Source organism: Taeniopygia guttata, chromosome 12, assembly GCF_048771995.1.
Source record: "Taeniopygia guttata chromosome 12, bTaeGut7.mat, whole genome shotgun sequence".
Classification (NCBI taxonomy): domain Eukaryota; kingdom Metazoa; phylum Chordata; class Aves; order Passeriformes; family Estrildidae; genus Taeniopygia; species Taeniopygia guttata.
Genome location: NC_133037.1, coordinates 3,120,885 through 3,140,478, shown reverse-complemented (window position 1 = coordinate 3,140,478; position 19,594 = coordinate 3,120,885). Strand labels below are relative to the sequence as shown.

The 19,594-nt window shown below is 46.9% G+C and overlaps 1 protein-coding gene across 1 annotated transcript in view; it reads right to left on the bottom strand.

Moving 5' to 3' along the window:
• Positions 1-1,275, bottom strand: part of PDZRN3 (PDZ domain containing ring finger 3) — a 131,189-nt gene extending 129,914 nt beyond the window's left edge. Inside the window, exon 1 of the mRNA XM_030283032.4 lies at positions 316-1,275. Coding sequence (XP_030138892.4) covers positions 316-1,032 — 717 coding nt within the window. The 5' untranslated portion in view covers positions 1,033-1,275. The remainder of the gene's footprint in view (positions 1-315) is intronic.
• Between the last annotated feature and the right edge of the window lie 18,319 nt (positions 1,276-19,594).

The following is a 19,594-nucleotide window of genomic DNA, read 5'->3' as shown; positions in this document are numbered from 1 at the left end:
CTAGGGACAAGGCGCATCCTTAGGGACAAGGTGCATCCTTAGGGACCAGGCACAGCCTTAGGGACGAGGTGCATCCCGGGGGACAAGGCGCATCCTTAGGGACAACACGCATCCCGGGGCGCATCCCGGGGGACGAGGTGCATCCCTAGGGACAAGGCGCATTCCGGGGGGACAAAACACATCCCGGGGGACATGGCGCGTCCCTAGGGACAAGGTGCATCCTTAGGGACAAGGCGCATTCCGGCGGGACAAACCACATCCCGGGGGACATGGCTCATCCCAGGGGACCCTGGGCAGCGCGGGGCCCATCCTTACCTTGCCGGGGGAAGCTGCGCGGGCACGGGCCAGCGCGTCCAGGCGGGCGCTGTACTGCGTGAAGCGCTTCTGGTAGCGCAGCGCCGTCACCTGCAGCTCCAGCTGCGCCGCCGCCAGCCGGGACAGCAGCGACTGCTCCCGCTTGCCGGCGCGCAGCGCCTCCTTCTTCAGCGCCTTCTCCAGCGCGGCCGCCCGCGCCTGCAGCGCGGCCCCGTGTGCGCGCAGCGCCCGCAGGCAGCCGTGGCCGCCGGCCCGGCGCTCGCCGTGGGTCAGCAGCAGCCCGCAGCCCTGCTCGCACAGCCCCGCGGGCCGCGCCTCGCAGCGCTCCCGCATGTGCGCTTCCACGTCGCGCAGGTTGAGCACCTGGCGGCAGCCGCGGTTGCGGCACTTGGCCGGCGAGAAGTCGCAGGTCTCGGCGTGCTCGCCCAGCTGCTGCAGCGGCACCACCGCCTCGCAGCCCCGCGCGTGGTTGTCGCACTTGATGTCCAGCTTGAGGATGAGGCTCTTGAGGGGCAGGACGTGGTTGAGCTCCTTGGTGGAGATGCGCTGGCAGTTGACGGGGCAGCTGCCCTGCTGCACCACCCAGGGCAGCACGCAGCCCGCGCAGAAGACGTGTCCGCACGGGGTGGTCAGCGGGTCCTCCAGCACCTTGTTGCACAGGTTGCACTTGAAGTCGGGGTCCACCTCCCCGCTGAAGCGATCCAGCTCGAACCCCATCCTCCTTCCGCTCCGCCGCAAACAACCGAAGAAAAGGAAAAAAGAAAAAATAAAAAGCCCAGAAAAAGTACCCGGAGCGCGGCGACGGGCCGGGGGAGAGGCGGAGAACGGCAATGAATAAGTCCGAGCCGCCCGAGAGGCAGCGGAGCCCCCGGCGCGGCCCGCGGCCGTGCCCCGTCCCCGCCGGTCCGGAGCGCCGGGAAGAGCCGCGGCCGCGCCGCCGCCTGCGCGCAGCGCCCGCCCCCGGCCCGGCACCGCCCCCGGCCCGGCCCGCACCGCCCCCGGCCCGCGGCTCCCTGGCCCACACTGCCCCCGGCCCGGCACCGCCCCGGCCCGCGGCTCCCCGGCCCGGTCCGCACCGCCCCCGGCCCGGCCCGCACCGCCCCCGGCCCGCGGCTCCCCGGCCCGGTCCGCACCGCCCCCGGCCCGCACCGCCCCCGGCCCGGCCCGGCACCGCCCCTGGCCCGCACCGCCCCCGGCCCGCACCGCCCCCGGCCCGCACCGCCCCCGGCCCGCGGCTCCCCGGCCCGGCCCGAACCGCCCCCGGCCCGCACCGCCCCCGGCCCGGCCCGCACCGCCCCCGGCCCGGCCCGGCCCGCGGCTCCCCGGCCCGGCCCGCACCGCCCCCGGCCCGGCCCGCGGCTCCCCGGCCCGCACTGCCCCCGGCCCGGCCCGCGGCTCGCACCGCCCCCGGCCCGCGGCTCCCCGGCCGGACAAGGCGGCTTTGTGCCGGCACCGGGCTGGGCCGGGCTCCGCGCCGCTGCCCCGACCCCCGAGAGGCGGCGGAGCGCGGCCGCGCACACGGGCAAAAGTATCCGGGACGGGGTGGGGGAGCGGTGGGAGAGCAGGGAGAGAGAGGGATGGAGGGGATGGAGGGGAGGGGGAGCGCTGCGAGGGTCGCGACCGGCAGCGGGGACAGGAGGGATCACTCGGAGCGACGCATCGGCTGGGACAGGGCAGCCTGGAGCTACTTGTAGTGCAAGGTGTCCCTGACTGTGGTAAAAGGTTTGGAACTAGATGGTCTTTAAGATTCCTTCCAGCCCAAACCATTCAATGTGGTGACTTTTGGAAAGGGCACTCACGGAGTTGCCCCTGGAGTCAGGTCCTGGACGAGTTGCTTAGAAACTGGGCTGACTCCTCAGTCCTCAAGTGTGAATTCTTACATTACCGACGAGAAAAAGTGCAAACAGAACAATCTGCCAGTGTGTGAGGGACTGAAACTTTAAGGGTTAATTATTTGCAAAAGCACCAGGGTGCTTTGCTGAGGACAGGTTTGCACCCCGCAGCCGAAGGGGAGGTGAAGACGTTTTGGGTGTGTGGTGGCAAAATGTCTGATCTGTCCAAGAGCAGCCCAGATACGGGGGGATGAACACACACCACCAAAGGATGACCACAACAAATCAACCTTTGTTTAGCAACAAACCGAGTCTTGGGCCAGATGGGGGAGAAAGCTGGTAAAAAACAGACCCTGTGGAGGTGGGGAATGCTTTCTGTCATGCCCATGTCCTCCCTTACACATCTGGCTCAGGTGTAAATGCCCTCTCGGGTCGGGGTATCGGGACATTCCCACACAGACCTGAGCGTTTTCATCCCTTCTGAGAAGGCACAACTGGCTCAGCTGTGCAGTCATGTCTGAGAAGGGACCATAAACCATCAAAGATTCTCAAAGTGCCCCCAGACTCATGATCCACAGTGTTGCAACAGAGAGTGGAAAACTCCCCCTCCAGGGGAGGCACTAGCACCTGAATCTGAACCTGTGTTATCCCACCAAACTTTATGTTCCATGGATTTCCTGCAGCCCTGATGGATGGAGGCTGAGACCATCATTTTGACAAATGGGCATCAAAACTGCAGCAGTCAAATCTTGTTTCTGGATCCACAGGTGGTGACATCTTTCCTTCCCACTGTCTACTTTTATCTTTTCTTTCTCTTTCTTCCTAATTATTTTCTTAAGTGATCTCTTTATACTTTCATACTGCTTTATTACTATAGATAATACCCAGAAGAGCTATGTACCTCCTTTCCCTTGCATACAAATTGTTCCAAAATAAACTTGCCGTACATTTTATAGAAATAAAAATACTCCATTCAGTGTCGTTTCATTCCAATCCCCCCAAGGGATCTGTGAACAAGAACCTCAGCAATCAGCTCACAGAGCACAGTGCTGTCCACATCCTCATGGAAAAGGGATCAGATTGTTCTGTGTTTGCACAGGCTGCTAATGCCCCGTTGCTGCCACTTGGATGTAGCTGATGTAGCTCATTAAAAGCCACCACTTTTGATACCTGTTTCTGCCCAGGGATGATTGAAAAGCACTCCTGAATATGCTGTAAAAAGCCAGCCAGACCACACCTGAAGCACCAGGCACAGCATTAGGCAAAAGCAATTTCTCCTACAAGGCAGATATTCAAGTACTGAAAAAAAAGTAATAAAAGAGAGCAGCTTTGTTCATTGTGGATAGTGATGCAAAATTCTCACGTGCACCAGAGCCACAGAGCAGCTCAGTTGTTCTTTTATTGTGTTTTGCTTTATGGCAAAGCAGAAGTGAGCAAGAAACTTCAGCTTCAAGTGGCCTTTAGTGTGTGTCTGTGATGTCCCAGTAAAACGACTTTCTGAACGCCTGGGATGACTTTTGGTGTGTTGGTGACCTCTAGAAGGCAACAAGACTCGTGGTTACACAACTGTGTTCCCATTTCAGACTCAGGCAAGTATTTTTTAGTGCTAAGCCTTTTCCCTTTTCAAATCTGAATTCCATCTGTAGTGCTCATTCTAATTATTAATGTTCCATAAAGCTTGAGGTTGCTTTTGGCTCCATACATTGCCCCGCCGAAGGGAGCATGCATCAATATTTAGGGTGATATACCTAACTAAGGAATTTTTAACAGATTTGTTCCTTTTTTCTTTTTAAAAAAAGCAGATGATGTAATAGAGAACTGTGCATATAGGTTTCTGTTAACTCCATCTGAAGGTTGTGTGCACTGCAGGGTGATAAAATTTAATTAATACATGTATATTGCTGACTTTTGGATTCTTCTAATTAAACTTTAGTAGTTATTCTCATACTTCTTCTTGTGTTTCACTGCCTTTTTGCATCTTCCTTCTCTTTGCCATCTGTTTCTCCTCAGGATATCTCTGCTCACGTGTCCCTCCTGCCATTCCCCTTCCTTCAGTGCCACTTCTGCTCCCTCTGTCCCCTGGGGCCAGCAGCCCTGCCCTGCTGAGTCCCCACACTTCAGCTGCAGTGTCAGTTCACACTTCCCCTAGCAGGACTCTCTTCTTCTGCACTTTGCCACAAAACTTGGGGTTGCTGTTATCAATCACAGCATCTGCTTTTTCCAGGGGCATTTCAATGGAATAAACTCACACTCCCTGCTCAGGGGATGCACATAGTCCAGCTGTGTCAGAATCTGAGGTATTGATGATTCTGAGATTGTAGAAAGTCTCTGTCTGTCAGCCCCGCTGCCAAAGCAGAAGCTATAATTTGTCTGTGCTGGTTTCAAGGTTGTTTATTCTGTTTATCTCTAACATGTTCTGCTGCCCTGCCGCAGCTCTGTCCTGCAGGGCAGCGTGTGGGGCTCTGCCCTCAGTGGGATGGTACAAACATTAAATACCACAAACTACCTGTGCTGGATTTACAATAACGTGCCAATATCTGTCACCTACGTTGGACAGTGTGTCCCCAGCCTGAACCAACAGAAAAATGCCAACACCACAGTGAAACATGGAGGGCATGAAGAAGGAGAAAAAGGACAAGGCACACCCAATTTCCTCCATCTTGTCCCCTCTGAACCCCTAATCTAGAATCCTAAAATTTTACTTTTGCACCTGTGCCGCACTTAATTATTAGTCATATCAATCACTCAGAGCTTGTAATTCATCCTGTGAGATTGAAAACTCTTTTCCATGGACAGAGATCACAGACAGTGTCTCTGGGGGCTCTGTCCAGGGGGGTTCCTGACCCCTGCCAGGGTCCCAGAGCTGCCAGGGCAGCCAGAGGGATGCCCTGGACTCCCACACAGCCGAGGGGGTTTGGTGCTCACTGCTGGAGCTGCTGTATCTCTGATGGGGAAATCCAGCAGTGCCCCTGGTTCTGAGCAGGCTGGTTTGAGAGAGCTGCTCCAAATCAGCGACCATCACCTCACAGCCTCCTCTCCTCCAGTTTATAAACTGCCCCATGTGCTCAGCATGGTTGTAAATAGAAAGAAATTAATTCCTTCAAAGATTGCTGTGGAGGTTTGGGTTTAGGATTTCAAAGTTGTCGCTGCAGGATGCTCGAGGCCACTGCCTCAAGTCAGAGGCAGAACTTTTATTGATTTCCACGAGGGTGACGTCAGGACCGGGTTCCTTGGGCTATTTGAAACTACACAAATATTTGGATGGAAAATATAGGCAAGAACTGGAATAACATTTTCACTTGGAGCCATGGCTGGGCAGATGCTGTGCTGAATTCTGTGATACACTTTAATGTGACATTTATGTAGGAATAGATACTTTATTTATAAATTAAAGCTTTTGAAGACCACTGCAGCCTTGCACTCAGACTACAGCTTGGAGTGCTGACAGGGAATTGAAATTTCCTTCTCCCTGCTGCCTCTGTCCATGGGAGAAGGCACAAATGGAGCTTTCCCTACTGGAGACACATTTCTGTTCCCTTTTGGAAAAAAAAAAAGAGAAGTCTGAAAAGCAGCCTCTCAACATGAGCCTTTAATGTTCTTTTCAAAGCCTGAGGTTTGTAACTGAGGAGAGGTTTGGGTTCCAGGGCTGAAATTACACTGCCCCAGCTAAGGAAGGTCGTTTTTATTTAGTAAATTCTCTCATCCTCAGAGGCAGTGCTGGGGTGGGACCACTGCTGAGCCATTAAGGCTCTCCCACTTCGCTTTGCTCCCTTGTCAAAGGAAGGGTGAGGAAATGTCAGTTTGGGATGCAGCACAGACAAAAATGCCAGCCCTCAAAGGGCTGCAAAAATGAGGGGTTTGCTGCGGGTTTCACTCAGATTGTGGATTTTTTTTTTCCTGCTGCTGTGAAGTTTCTAGTCCCACAGAAAATCGAATGCAATTTATCTTTGCCTGCCTTTTGTCCATAAAGGTTGGCATTATTTTACACTGGATTATGAAATCTTTGCAAGAAACCTGTTTATTATTATTATTATTATTATTATTATTATTATTATTATCATCATTATCATTATCATTATCATTATCATTATTATTATTATTATTTAATCAGTTTGCCTTTAAAAAGGGGGAAATGATGAGGTAATGCAGAGATAGAGTTGTGTCCCTCTCCATGTCAATCATCTGGGTCATTTTGACAAATCCCCTGTGCTTAATGGGACACGTCCAATGTAACTTGGTTTCCTCTTAATTTATGAGTTGGACCACTCCCTGTGATCCTGGGCGTGTTTCAAATATATTTAATCTACCTAGAATATGTGCAGTATCTTAAAATGTACCTAAAATGTTAATATCTTCTCAACATTCTGTTCATTGCCAAGCACTGTAGAGAGTTATAAAGTTGAAAGATTCTGTCTTCTTTGACATTTTACGACCTTTCTTGTACGATGTTTGTCTTACATGGGTTTCTTTATCTATCTATGTAGCATCTATCATTAAATTTCAAGTGAACTTGCCTCGATCCTTTATTTTTACTGCTGGCAGAAATATAAGTTTGCATTTATAGAAGGTGCACAGAAGAGCTGGGGAGCATGGGCCAGATAAAATGTCATCGTGTGATGGTAGAGCCATCAAGCCCAGAAGAGATGGTTCATAATGATAATGGTTTATATGACATTTATAGGCAGTATTTTGTGAAAGGTCAAGCTCTGACTTGGCAGCTGAGTGACATTTCAGGGTTTTACATGTTCAAGTAGAAGGTGGATATGAAATAAAAAAGGGTTCTTAGAGATAAACGGTATCTTAACAGACCAGGCTGCACGAAAATCCTCACCAAATCCCTCTGTTTCAGAAAAAAACATCTAAACAAGAAGTGAAAGACAGCACTTGAGCATCCTTTCCTGACATCTCAGACATATTTTTGTGTAGCTACTTAAGAGCCACTTCAGTGCCTCAGAAATGTTGCTGTCTTCAGACAAACTTGAAGGACTGGCCACATCTGAGCCTGTTTCATAACTGGCTGCCTTCTCCTGGTCCCTGAACACAGCTAATGGAATAGAAGAGTTTCTATTTTATTTAGGAATAGTCGAGAGGAAAGAGCCACAAGAATTTTGGCTCTAAGTACGCATTCCTATATTAATATGGATAGAGAAAAATATAAAATAATGCTCTTCTTTCTGGGGCTTTTTAGGAAATTTGATCAGCCAGCCATGTTGACTTTTGCTGCTCTTTGAATAGTTACATTATTCACCACTACAATATCTGACTCTTAAAGTTATTTATTGTACATTTTATTATCAACAGTCCACTTTGTGATTAGGGAAGAGTTAGCCATGTTTGAAGTCTGGGCTTAATGTAATAGAAGTGCTTGTTGTAATTCAGCAAATCTTTATCTGAAGTGCTAGGAACTGAATTCTGCTTTTCCTGAGCTCTTCTCTGGACACTGGAGCCAGTTTTGGTGAGCAGCTGCTTACTCTGAGCAAGTCTGGGATTTGAGAACAAGGCTGAGGCGCAGACCTGACCACTGCTGGAAATGACACAGGGATTCCAAATTTCACTGGGAGCTGCATCCCAGAAAGGTTTTGGTGCCCAGTTTATAGGGCCACAAATGCTGCATCTTTGGCTGTCCCCAGCACTACAAACCCATGCAGTAGGTATCAAATTCTGATGTAGACACCACATTTTGCACTATATAATTTCTTGTCTTTTCCTCCCTTATTTAAACAATTTAGAGCAAGAGAACTGGCATCATATATGCCTCCTCCCTTTTAACACATCTTGCACGTTGTAAGTAATGATAATGTTTAAATCCAGGCTCTAAGTGATGGGTGGGACATAAAACACAAGCCACAATTTAGGGGCAAATTCTGTAGGGGTTTGGAGGGTGAGTTCAGCCATGGTGGGGGCCAGCCCACATCTCAGAGGGTGGAGAGTGCTGAGTGAACACAAATTGCTGAGCATCCTCTCCCATTTTCCACCCTTCCATGCCTGTGGATGCTGCAGAGCTGTCACTGGCTCAGGCAGTGCTCCCCACGAGTAGGTGTGTTTGGGATTGTATTGAGCTGACAAATCTGATTGCCCTTAATTGACAGTCTGGCCCCATGAAAAAGAGGTGAAGCTCTATTTATCCCTGTCTGCTCACACATAAACATTCCCTCAAGTCTTTTTAAGTCCAACCTTCCTCTGTTGAAACATGAAAAAAAAAACAACTATTCCTGTTTGCAAGGACAGGGATGGAAATGGATTCACTTTTCATACTGGCAGGATGACTGTGAATGATGTGGAATATTCTGGTTTTTCCACATCGGCAACGCTGCTTTATCTCAGGATGCTTTTGTTCCGTTTCCAAAATAAACAGCTCTTAATACTTGCACGAGGTGTATTTGACAAGCAGGCTTTTGGGATCATCCACCATTCCTTAGGTAAGCAGTCATCCTGCTTATGTATTTACAGCTCTGTTTACATTTGTATAAACTAAGGAAAAAATCCCTTTTTAAAACATGTCAGTTCAAAAACAGAAGCCTTATGGAAAGCCCAGGCTGTTTAGTACAAATTCTGAATTTTTGGGTCAGGTGTGCCCAAAGATAGAAAAGAATAAAAGGCTGGGGGGTGCTGGTTGTTTCTGATGAATGTTACAGCAGGATGATGCAGACCCCAGAGTATCTGCACTGAACCCTGTGGGTTCAGGTAGGCCATGGGGCATCTTGGGGAAATAAATCCAGCTCTTGGTACTGCCCTCTGTCTCCAGAAGTTTCTAAATCACTGCTTGCCAGGAGCTGGAGAGAATCCCTGCAAACAGCCCCTGCCATTATCTGTGCAAGATGAGGAACCCCATCTGACTGCTTGTAGGCAGGATTCTGGGCTCAAACACTTCTAATTTGATCCTAATGGAGCTTTTGGTTGTATTTTGTTTTTTGTTTTTTTTTTTTTTGGCTTTTTCTGATAGTTGAATTGTTTTGGAAAACGGTGGTGGCGTAAGGCAGCCTTTCAATTCTTGGATCTTCTGTGCAGTTTATATTGCTTTAAAACAAAAGTCTTTAAAAAGGAAGTTCTAGTACTTGGTGAGAACTGATTTCAGAGTTGTTTCTTCATTTCTGGTCGTGAAGGGGGTTGGGATAAACTGAAGCTGTGGGTTGAGAGGTGGAACAGGGTTTTGTGAGGTTACACCAGGTCAGGCCATTGCTTTCCTCATCAATATGCACCAATCTTTACCCTGAATTCAGCACGGTGGGAGCTGTGTGTGTTTGGAACCACAGACACTCAGTTTAGAGCAGAAAGAAGGGACGTCCCAGCTACTGAACATCCTTGGCTTTGCTGTTCAGAGACAAAAGGTACTTTTTTTTTTTTTTTTTTTTTGACATGAGGATGTTTTGTGTTTTTTTTCTCTTAAAAAATCAAAAACCTGACCATACCTAAAGGTATGAAGACTCTTCCTCTTTGCATGGGTAGAGGCCTTGGGAAGCTCTGAATTTCTTTAGGGTCATGGCTGAGGGGGTTCAGAGACCCCCAAGGCCTCTCCTCAAGGGCTGATTTATTTATTTATTATTTGTGTGATGATGTGCAGGGTCAGGAGCTTTTAAATCCATGTTTGTGCTGTGAACAGACAGCACTGAGGACAGTCCTACTGCATGGGACACTGCTCCACACCCACCCCACTGACATCCTGTTCATCTCCAGACTATCTCCCCCTAATGAAAAACATTTTATGTAGTTCTCATAACCATTTCACTTTTAGCCTTTTTTTTTTTTTGTGTTTCAAATATCTTGATCTAGGCAGCTTCCAGCTCCTTTCTTCTTCCTTTTTATTTTCTTATTCTTTTTCCCCCTTTGTGAAATAGCTCTCATACCTATTTCTCTCTTAGCCTTTTGTTTTTGTGTTTTAAATGTCTTGATATAAGCAGCTTCCAGCTCCTTTCTTCTTAATTTTTTTTTTGTTTTTTTTGTAGAGGAACTTTGTGCCAGGGAGGCAGGGACAGCTCTGGAGGCCAGCCCAGCCCCAGTGCCAGCTGTGGCTGTCCCCAGCATCCTCCAGCACTGCTGCAGGGACCTCACTGACATCTGCTATTTAAACAGCTGCATTTTGGGGCTGGGAGCTGCATTTCCTGCCCAGCCTGCTGCTGGATCATCAGGGCTGTTGCTGAGAGACACGAGGGGAGGGAGGGCTGCCTGTGCCTCCCCCAGATGTGTTTATGTAAGGCCCTGCTTGCTGTGCCTCTGCTTTTGGCAGCCAGAGTGGAGGTGAGCTGCTGCACCCCCCAGGAGCTCACACTCCAAAGCCTGTCCCTTTAACCCAGCCTCTGAAGCCTAAATTATTTGGTTCTGAAGGCAGATATTACCTAAAGATATATATATTTTTTTTTAATTCTGCAATGACTTCATACCTTCCAATGCTTTTTTTTTTTTTTTTTATCCATGGTGGGCTTCCCCCCGCTTAATGTAAAGAGAAATTTAATAATGTTTGTAAAGAAAACTAGGCTGACTGGTGAAAAATCATCAAAAAACCATGGCAAAAATAGTTGTTTTATAGATTATTGAAGCTTGATGAAGTAGGCTCTAGTGAGTGATTTAAGTCATTGAATAACAAGATAGAAAGTAATGGAAAAAGCCAAAGGTAACAGCCTTGATGGTAGAGTTAAATGATTTATCTGACTACAGCTATTCTAAAGGCAAAGGTTAGTGTACTGAGCTGGTGTTGCGAATTATGGCAGGAGGCATGCAAAGCTCTTTCAAGTTGCTGAGATTTGTTTTTGTTGTACATTTGCCATTCCCTTAGCATTAGCCTCAGTTATTTTATAAAAGCACTGCATTGACCTCTGCTGTGTGAAGTTTGCACACGTGCAAGTACCAGGAGTTTACTGAAGACAAATAGATTGAGAAAGGGGAGCAATGGCAAAAGTAAGGGTAAAACTGCAAATAGTAATGGGGAGACTGCAAATAGCGATGGTAAAACTGCAATTAGTAATGGTGAAATTGCAATTAGTAATGGTAAGGTCATAGGTGGGTTTTTTATACCCAGTAAAATACTATGATTCACAATCTCATATTTTGCCAAACACACTTTCCATGTCAGCTCTTCTTTTGTTTCTCCTTTCATTTCTCCTCTCATTTCCCTGTCTCCTCCCTTTCTGCTCATCTCACACTGCCAACCAGTGCAATTCCCACTCGGTGCCTTTCCAAGCCACCGCATCTGGTTTTACTTGGCTGTCCTTGGCAGGCCTGTTCTATTGCTCAAGGGGTTGGCTCCTTCCTGGAATATCCACCCTTCTGGGGCCTTGGCTGGTGCATGTTAATGCTCAATCTGTGTCTGCACGCTGCTGGTGGCATTTTGCAGTTGTTCTGCCTCTCGGGAGGGGAGTCTGTCACGAGGGCAGGGGCTCTGTCTGCTCCCAAACACTCAGGGTTCTGCACAGCAGGGCACCAGCAAAGTGACCTGGAAAATAAAGTAGAGCAGAGCAGGCTGAGGTGTGCTGTACATACCTTTCAAAGTTATGAAACTACAGAGAAAGCTTTGAAATAGAACAGTAGAGAGAGGTGGAGGCAGGTGCTGAGTTGGGAAAGTGCTCCACAGGGATAAAGGGAGAGGGGTATAATCCTTAAAATAATGGTGGAGAAGAAAAATATTTAAGGAGGGAACTACAACTCGAGTGAATATGAATTGCTGAAGTGACACTGCACAATCCAGAGCAGGCTGTTTCTGTTAAAGCAGTGCCTGCCTTCTTGAAAATTCACAGAGGCTGGATAAAATTAATGATAAGCCAAGAAGGAGGAAGGTGTGAAACTGTCAGATTTCTTAAAAGGTGTGGAGACATTGGTGTGTCTCTCATCTTGGTGGTTGTAGCAATGAAGAGAACTGAGTCTAGAAACAGCCCAGCTTAGCCTGGTGCTTCCCTAGCAAGAAATGCTGCTGCACACAGAGATTTCTGCCCTAGCACTGATTTATCCGAGGGACAAATCAGCTTCTTTCATTATTATTTGTTGTTGATTTTTTTCATATGGCTCTCCTACTTGCCTGCTATTTTCCCATAGCATTTTCCCAGCATGCCTTCAGAAATATCAGAAAATGCTCCCAAATGCTCCAGAAAAGTTCCAACTAAATATTCCACAAAGTGCTTGCAGAGCCTGTGCAATTTTTCCCCTGGTCCTTCCCAGCTGGTTTTGAGCATTGATCTAATATTTCCCCCATGAGCAGTTAGCATTTTTGTGACATTAAACATAGTGGGGAGTTTGTGTTTCCATGTGGGAATAAAGTGACTGATCTGATTTTTCAGATGAAAATAAATGTTCGGTGTTCCTCCTCTCCCAAAAATTGCTGCCTAAGGATTTGGTTTCTTCTGCTCTTTTGGGGTTGTCTGTGGCTTCTCCAAAGGAAATAAGGTATATTAGTGTTACAATTCTGACTACTCCAAATACATAGCATGTGACACTTTGGTTTTCTACTGGCATTGGATCAGGCTCTTAATAGTCTCTGTAATATTTAAGCAGATTACCTGAGGTATTTTTCAATATACCTAAAGAGGAGGTGGCTATGCCAGTTGCCTGCAGCAGGAGGAATTTAGGTTTTATGGATGTAAATAGAAGTCATACAAGTCCTATCCACCCCATTAAACACTTTCCATTCATTTTACCAACAGTTCTTTTCTTCCCTGCAAATTGTGCCTAAACAACAGGACCCAAAGAAAGGCTGACAAAACCAAACAAACACAAATTTTGTGCTGTTTGTTCAGTGGTAATTGGTTCATTACAGGTCAAATCCTGAATTGTAGAACTGCAACTGGGGAGCTTTGAACCTGTTCATGTAAACCATGTGGCCTTGGGAAGCACAATAATCATTATGCAGAATCAAGCCTCTAATTAGACTGATAAAATCTCAGTAATACATAAACTTCAGCAGGACAGGTGAAACCATGTTCCAGTTTGCAAAGCTTGTTGTCTTTTGAGGAAAAACATTTTTATACAGTATTGTAAAGTATTCAAATCCATTTCTGTGATTATAATTGGCATAAATCAACTTGTGCCTTTTTATAGAGCTAATGGATGTCTTGAAAATGTTCAATATGGTCTTAAGTAACAAATTTGCTGTTAAATAGAATTCATTGGTGAAGCCCCAGATTGCTTGTCTGGTTTTTCACTTCAGCCATTTATCAAGTTATCCCTAATTTCATTCAGAAAATGTTGACCCAGATGATGTTAAAGGCAGAAATTGTAGTGTAGGCAGAACTTTTCTGGGTATCTTCTGCAGCCAACCCCCAGAAACACCCAGTTTCACGAAGTAGCACTAAAAACTGTCATTAATGCTTTCAACACCAGCAGCACAGGAATGAACACAGAGTTTGGGTTCCTCTCTCAGACCTCTCACGGGTCCTGTACCTCTGGAACAGGACCTGGATGTCACTGTGGGTTACAGGAGCACATGCAATAATTTCTGTGTTAGCAAGAATATGTGTATAGATGTAACTAGAAAAGTTCATGCTGTGAAAAGTATGTGCCTGTAAAGCAGAACAGGAAGAGAAAGGAGAACAGTTGATTAGCAGGGACTGAAAAATTACCCTCTGTTGTAGCTGTAATGCAGTACTTACACCAAGTGGGAGCTGGGGTGCAATCCCTGGCTGTAAGTGCTGACTGCAGACTTATACAAAATCTGTATGAAGGAGAATTTCTGTTGACTTGAAAAATGACTGTTAGCAATTTCTTTTTCCTGGTGATTTGCTTATTTGTTCTCAATACTGATTAATTAGAGAGGAACCAAACCAAGACATGCTCCAAGGCTTTCTGAGCTCCTTCAATCAATCTAGAGAGACCACTGCTCCAAATAAAACTGGCTGTATAAACACACCACTGCATAAATGTTTGAGAGATGCTATTGGACTGGAACAATATGCCAGACATCACTTCTAAGATTTATTGTCTGGGAATCTGAATAATATTCTGTAGAATCTCCATTATGGGCCAGGCCACTTTAATTGACTGGCAGCATACAGTGCAGCTTGTTATTTTTGCTATCTCCTTAATCCTAGTGAGAATAAACCAGTCTCTGGAACCAGCAGTGTGAGGGAAGAAAGCATCAGAGTTTATATAAACCAGCCTTGAGGTTGAGAGCCAGGAGTCCTCTCTGGGCTCAGGAGTCCTTGCAGGAACAACCCACCACAGGGAACCTTTGTGTGTTTGCTCTGTGCTGAGCTGCAGTGACCCAGCCAAGCTCTTTTGTCTCCTGCTGAGCCCAAGCCAAGGCAAAGCAGCACCTTTTTTGTGCTGCTGACAGCGCTGGGCTGTCCCTGGGCTGTAAGAAGCAGGATGCTTTCTGCAGCAGTCTGTGCATTTCTGCTCCAGGGCTGATTTAGTCTGGTGCAGTTGGATGTTTGCATGTTTGACTTTTAATTTAGACCTTGCAAACAGAGAGCTGAGAGAGGCATCCAGGTTGCAGATGGTGTTGGGATGCCTAAATAAGAAGACAAAGTGTTCTGAGCTGCCCAGGGAGATGGCAGCTGTGTGAGTTCACAGTTAGCTTTCACATTTCACAGAAAGGAGTTTACATTTAGGCCCTTCCTTAGGGAGCTGTTTGGCATCCTTGTGTAAACACCAAGGCTTCCTTGCCCAAAATAGCTCCTATCCCAATCTCAACAGGAATCCCAGCACAATCCACAGGAGCCAGAGCCCTGCAGGACCTGCAGACCCAGGCAGCTCTGCTGGCACCAGCACATCTGAAAGGTTTCCCTGTCAGGACTCCTCCAGAGGTGCTCCAGGGGTCCCTGCTGCTGCCAGGCAAAATCCCACCTGGAATACACCTCAGACCCTTCTGTCCCCTTGTGGGAATTCAGGGCTTCCCTCTGGCTGCCCTGGCAGGTCTGGGACCCTGGCAGGGGTCAGGAACCCCCCTGGACAGAGCCCCCAGAGACACTGGCTGTGATCTCTGTTCATGGAGAGGAGTTTTCAATCTTACAGGATGAATTACCAGCTCTGAGTGTTTGATATAAGTAAAATTAAGTGTGGCACGGGTGCAAAAGTAAAATTTTAGGATTCTAGATTAGGGGTCCAAAGGGGACAAGATGGAGGAAATTGGGTGTGCTTTGTCCTTTTTCTCCTTCTTCATGCCCTCCATGTCTCACTGTGGTGTTGGCATTTTTCTGTTGGTTCAGGCTGGGGACACACTGTCCAACGTAGGTGACAGATATTGGCACGTTATTGTAAATCCAGCACAGGTAGTTTGTGGTATTTAATGTTTGTACCATCCCACTGAGGGCAGAGCCCCACACGCTGCCCTGCAGGACAGAGCTGCGGCAGGGCAGCAGAACATGTTAGAGATAAACAGAATAAACAACCTTGAAACAGCACAGACCAATTATGGCTTCTGCTTTGGCAGTGGGGCTGACAGACAGAGACTTTCTACAATCTGGGAATCATCAATGCCACAGATTCCAACATCACCTCAGCAGCAGTGCCAGGAGCAGTTCTGGGCATCCCCTCCTGTGCCATCCCTCTGGGAGGAGCTCTGCATCTCCTCACTGCTCCTTGGGAAAGCCCCGGGAACCAAACAACAGCTGGGGATGGCTCAGCCTTCCCCTAACTAGTTAAGCAATTTAGTTACTTAATAATTAACTGGCTAGACTTGCCCTAAGAGAAAAAAAAACCCCAACAAAACACCCTATGACTGATTTTTTTTTATGGAGAAAGCAGTGTTGCCAGGGAACAATAGCAGCAGTTGGATGGGGGTTGCCCTTAGCTGGGGTATTTTGGCTGGTGGAAAAGCAGGAGGCAGAAACCACGTGGATTGTGGTTATCTGTGGTTGTATCTGCTTATCAGTGGTCATGTAGGACTTGAGTAAATACACACATGCTCCTTCCTGAGCTCTTTGCAGTGGGGGAGTTACTGGTGATGGGGCTGAATGTTGTATCATTGTCCAAATAAGCCATTTGTTTGGAGTGGAAAATCTTTTAAGGCAGAGCAGTTTTCCATCTATTATTAGATCAATTGATTTTGTTAAAAAGAACACAAAGTTTTCTGGCACTCAGGCAATTTTTAAAAGATCTTGTGGGATTCTTCAGGGCTCTTCAGTGACATGAAAATGAATTATCTGTTCCAAATCTGAGTATTTTTTTCACTGTATCATTCAATCTACTAAACATTATTACATCTTGCAGGCCTTGCCTCCCTTCTGCTCTTGGAAACATTGCAATTTGAACTCATAAACCTTCACTTGGGAATTGCAAAACCTCACATTACGTGTCTTATTCATCGAGGAATCTTAAAGGAACCCCTGGAGCCCTGCTTGCCATGTTTTCATAATACTTAATCTGATTTCTTGTATCATTCTCCAAAGGTTAATCTGAATGGTTTTCAATTGGGTGGAGGGAGGATCCAGGGATTTATCTTAAAAATATCATGCAAGTTAGTTAATCTACTTAAAAGAAAGACAAAATTGTGGTTGGACATGAGCCTGATCGTTCAAATGTGGTGCCTCTCAGCTGAGTCTGTGACAAGCTCCAGAGCTGGTGTTTAGTGATGCTTAGAGGTAAAACATCAATTTGATTTTTCCCAGTCATTTTTTAAATTCGCTGTCTGATGCTTAAAAATCTCTCTTTTTTTATAATGCTTTCAAGCATTTTTCAGAAATTTGAAACTTTTTTGACTCACAGTTACTCTGGGATAGCACAGGTTCATTCTGATGTTAAACTCTAATGTGAATCTCAATGAAAATCTTCTTGTGGCTTTTCTTGTTGTTTTTTTTTTTTAATCTGAGACAAATATCTGCCATACTGCTGTGACCACTCCAGTCACAGAAAACTGCCAGCATTTCCCAAGCCAATAATGTTAGGGAAAAACTGGAATTACAGGGACATTCAGGGACATTATTTTTAAAAATAGATGCTGAATAGAACTGATCTGCAGACATGACTTACTAAATTCTGAGTGAACTTTCCTCACAGCAGAAAATTAAATGTATATGGACACAGATGTGTGCTCAACTCTTTAGTCAGGATGGTTTGTGTCACCATCAGTATATTAAATATGGTTATATATGTTATCTATATTACATTATATGTGTTCTGCTGATTTCCTCTTAAGCTATGTCTAATACCAGAAGCATAAATGAGATCTGAAAAAATATAAGAGTTATTTCTAAAAGCTTCCCATTTTACCCTTCTTTGTTGCTTGGTAGCAATAGTTTCAGCCCAAATAAAACTTGAAAACCGAAAGAAGTGTGGTTTTTATTTGAAATTAGAAAATATAAAATGGTCAGACTAGAAATCATCCAAACCTCTTTGCAGGACTGTTTTCAGCATCAGTTTTCCCCAAATGCTGCAGGGGGAAAAGCCAGCCCTTGGCTCCTTCCAGTGGAAAATGTTAGTGGAGTTTGCATGGGATGTAAATTAAAGCAGGGGAGAGTCGTGGGGAAGCTGACAGCAACTGGGCCTGTTTGAAAGAAAACAAAGTGAAAGTCAGTGGGAGCCTGGCTGCCCTGGAATGCCTGCCCCAGTTGTGAACTGTGGGATCCAGATGGTTTTCCTCCTGGAACAGGGAGCACAGCCCAGCCAGGACACGGCTCCCGGGGCTGCCCCTACCTGTGCAGGGAGGGTGTGCCCCAAATCCCTGCTCCAGGCTCTGGGGAGACCCCAGGGGTTGCCCCAGATCCCTGAGGATGGCTCCAGGCTCTGGGGAGCCCAAAAGGATTTCCCCAAATCCTTGGGTATGTTCCAGGCTGTGGGGAAGGTTTGCCCCAAATCCTTGGGGATGGCTCCAAGCTCTGGGGAGCCCCCAGGGATCTCCCCAAATCCCTGGGGATGGCTCCAAGATGTGGGAAAGGTTTGCCCCAGATCCCTGAGGATGCCTCCAGGCTTTGGGGAGCCCAAAAATTCAAAATTTGGGATTTCCCCAAATCCCTGGGGATGTTCCAAGCTCTGGGGAAGGTTTGCCCCAAATCTTTGGGGATGGCTCCAAGCTCTGGGGAGCCCCCAGGGATTTCCCCAAATCCTTGGGGATGGCTCCAGGCTTTGGGGAGCCCATGAGGGTTTTTCTCCTCTCCATGAGGAGAAGCAGGGGTGGCCCATCTCTCTGGACAGGGAGGAACAGGAGGAAAGTGGCAGGGACAGCACGATGCAGTGTGTGCCCCAGGTAGGGGTAGTTTAAATGTAAAAGGAACTGAAATATTCCAGATATTTACCAAGTGAAAATGTCCTGTGTTCTGCAGAAGACTGTTTCTATTCAGAGGCAACATGCCTTTTCCAGCTTTGCCAGCGTGCTGAAGCTTATGTGGAATTAACAGCCCAAAGGAGAGGATTCAGGCTTCTCCAGGATCTGGAACTGCATGATAACCACCTTGTTTGCTTTGGGCCAGCATCACTCTGGGTGCCAAATATCCCTGTGAGACTCGGGAAAGGATGGGGGCAGGTCCTGCCTGGGGTGTGGACAGGGATCTCTGGTCCTTGCTGACAGACTGCACTGGGGAGTAAATATGTCATTGTTTTCAGACACACCTCAAACCCAAGTGTGAGTCCTCTCCCCCGACAGAGGTGGGAGAGTGGGTGTGGCAAGCACATTTCTTTCCTTCTAAAGATTTTTCATAGAGGTGCACAGAGAGAAATGAAAGAGAAAACAATTTTTATTTCTGCTCCTTGCTTTTCTTATGTAGAATGTGTTTGGAGAATTGTTTCCTGGTGTGAGTGCTTGGTTGGATTCTGGTGAGGATTGTTTGAGTTGATGGCCAATCCAATCCAATCCAATCCAATCCAATCCAATCCAATCCAATCCAATCCAATCCAATCCAATCCAACCCACCTGGGCCTGAACTCTCAGAGAGGGTCACGAGTTGTGTTAGAGTCAGAAAAAGTAATATGTAGTTTTAATATCCTCCTTTTATATAGCATATTAATATATTTTAACATAGTTATAATAAAGACATAATTCAGCCTTCTAAATTGAGTCAAACATCATCATTTCTTCCCATTAAGTTCACCTGCATTTACAATAAGTGGTCTCCTAATTTTGGAGCCCTCTAAAGCGTTAATAATACTGATGTTGTAACTGGAGATTAAAGAACACTTTCAGAGGACTCTCTGCCTTCTGCAGCTGCCACAGGGCTGCAAGGTCACGTCTGAGGCTGCAGTTTCTCCATTATTTTTTCTGAGGAGCTGGTGTTAATCAGCTTTCAAGGGCAGGCTGGCATGTTAATGGAAATATCTAATGCTCCTGCTTTTCCTGGCTATCTCTTGCCTGCCTTCCTTCCCCCATCTATCAAGATTAACAAGAATTTATTATGTTCAGCTTCCTTTCAGGAGGTGTCATTGGAGACACGTAACCATTTGTAAGATTTATTTATTCACCCCAAGGATGCTGGAAAGGTGTGCAAGCTCGAGGAACAGCCACATAACTCGATATGGGATGAGGGGAAGGCTTCATCTTATCAGAATTGTTCCTTAATGAGGAATAAATATCAGCCCAGGGCACCATTCTGCCC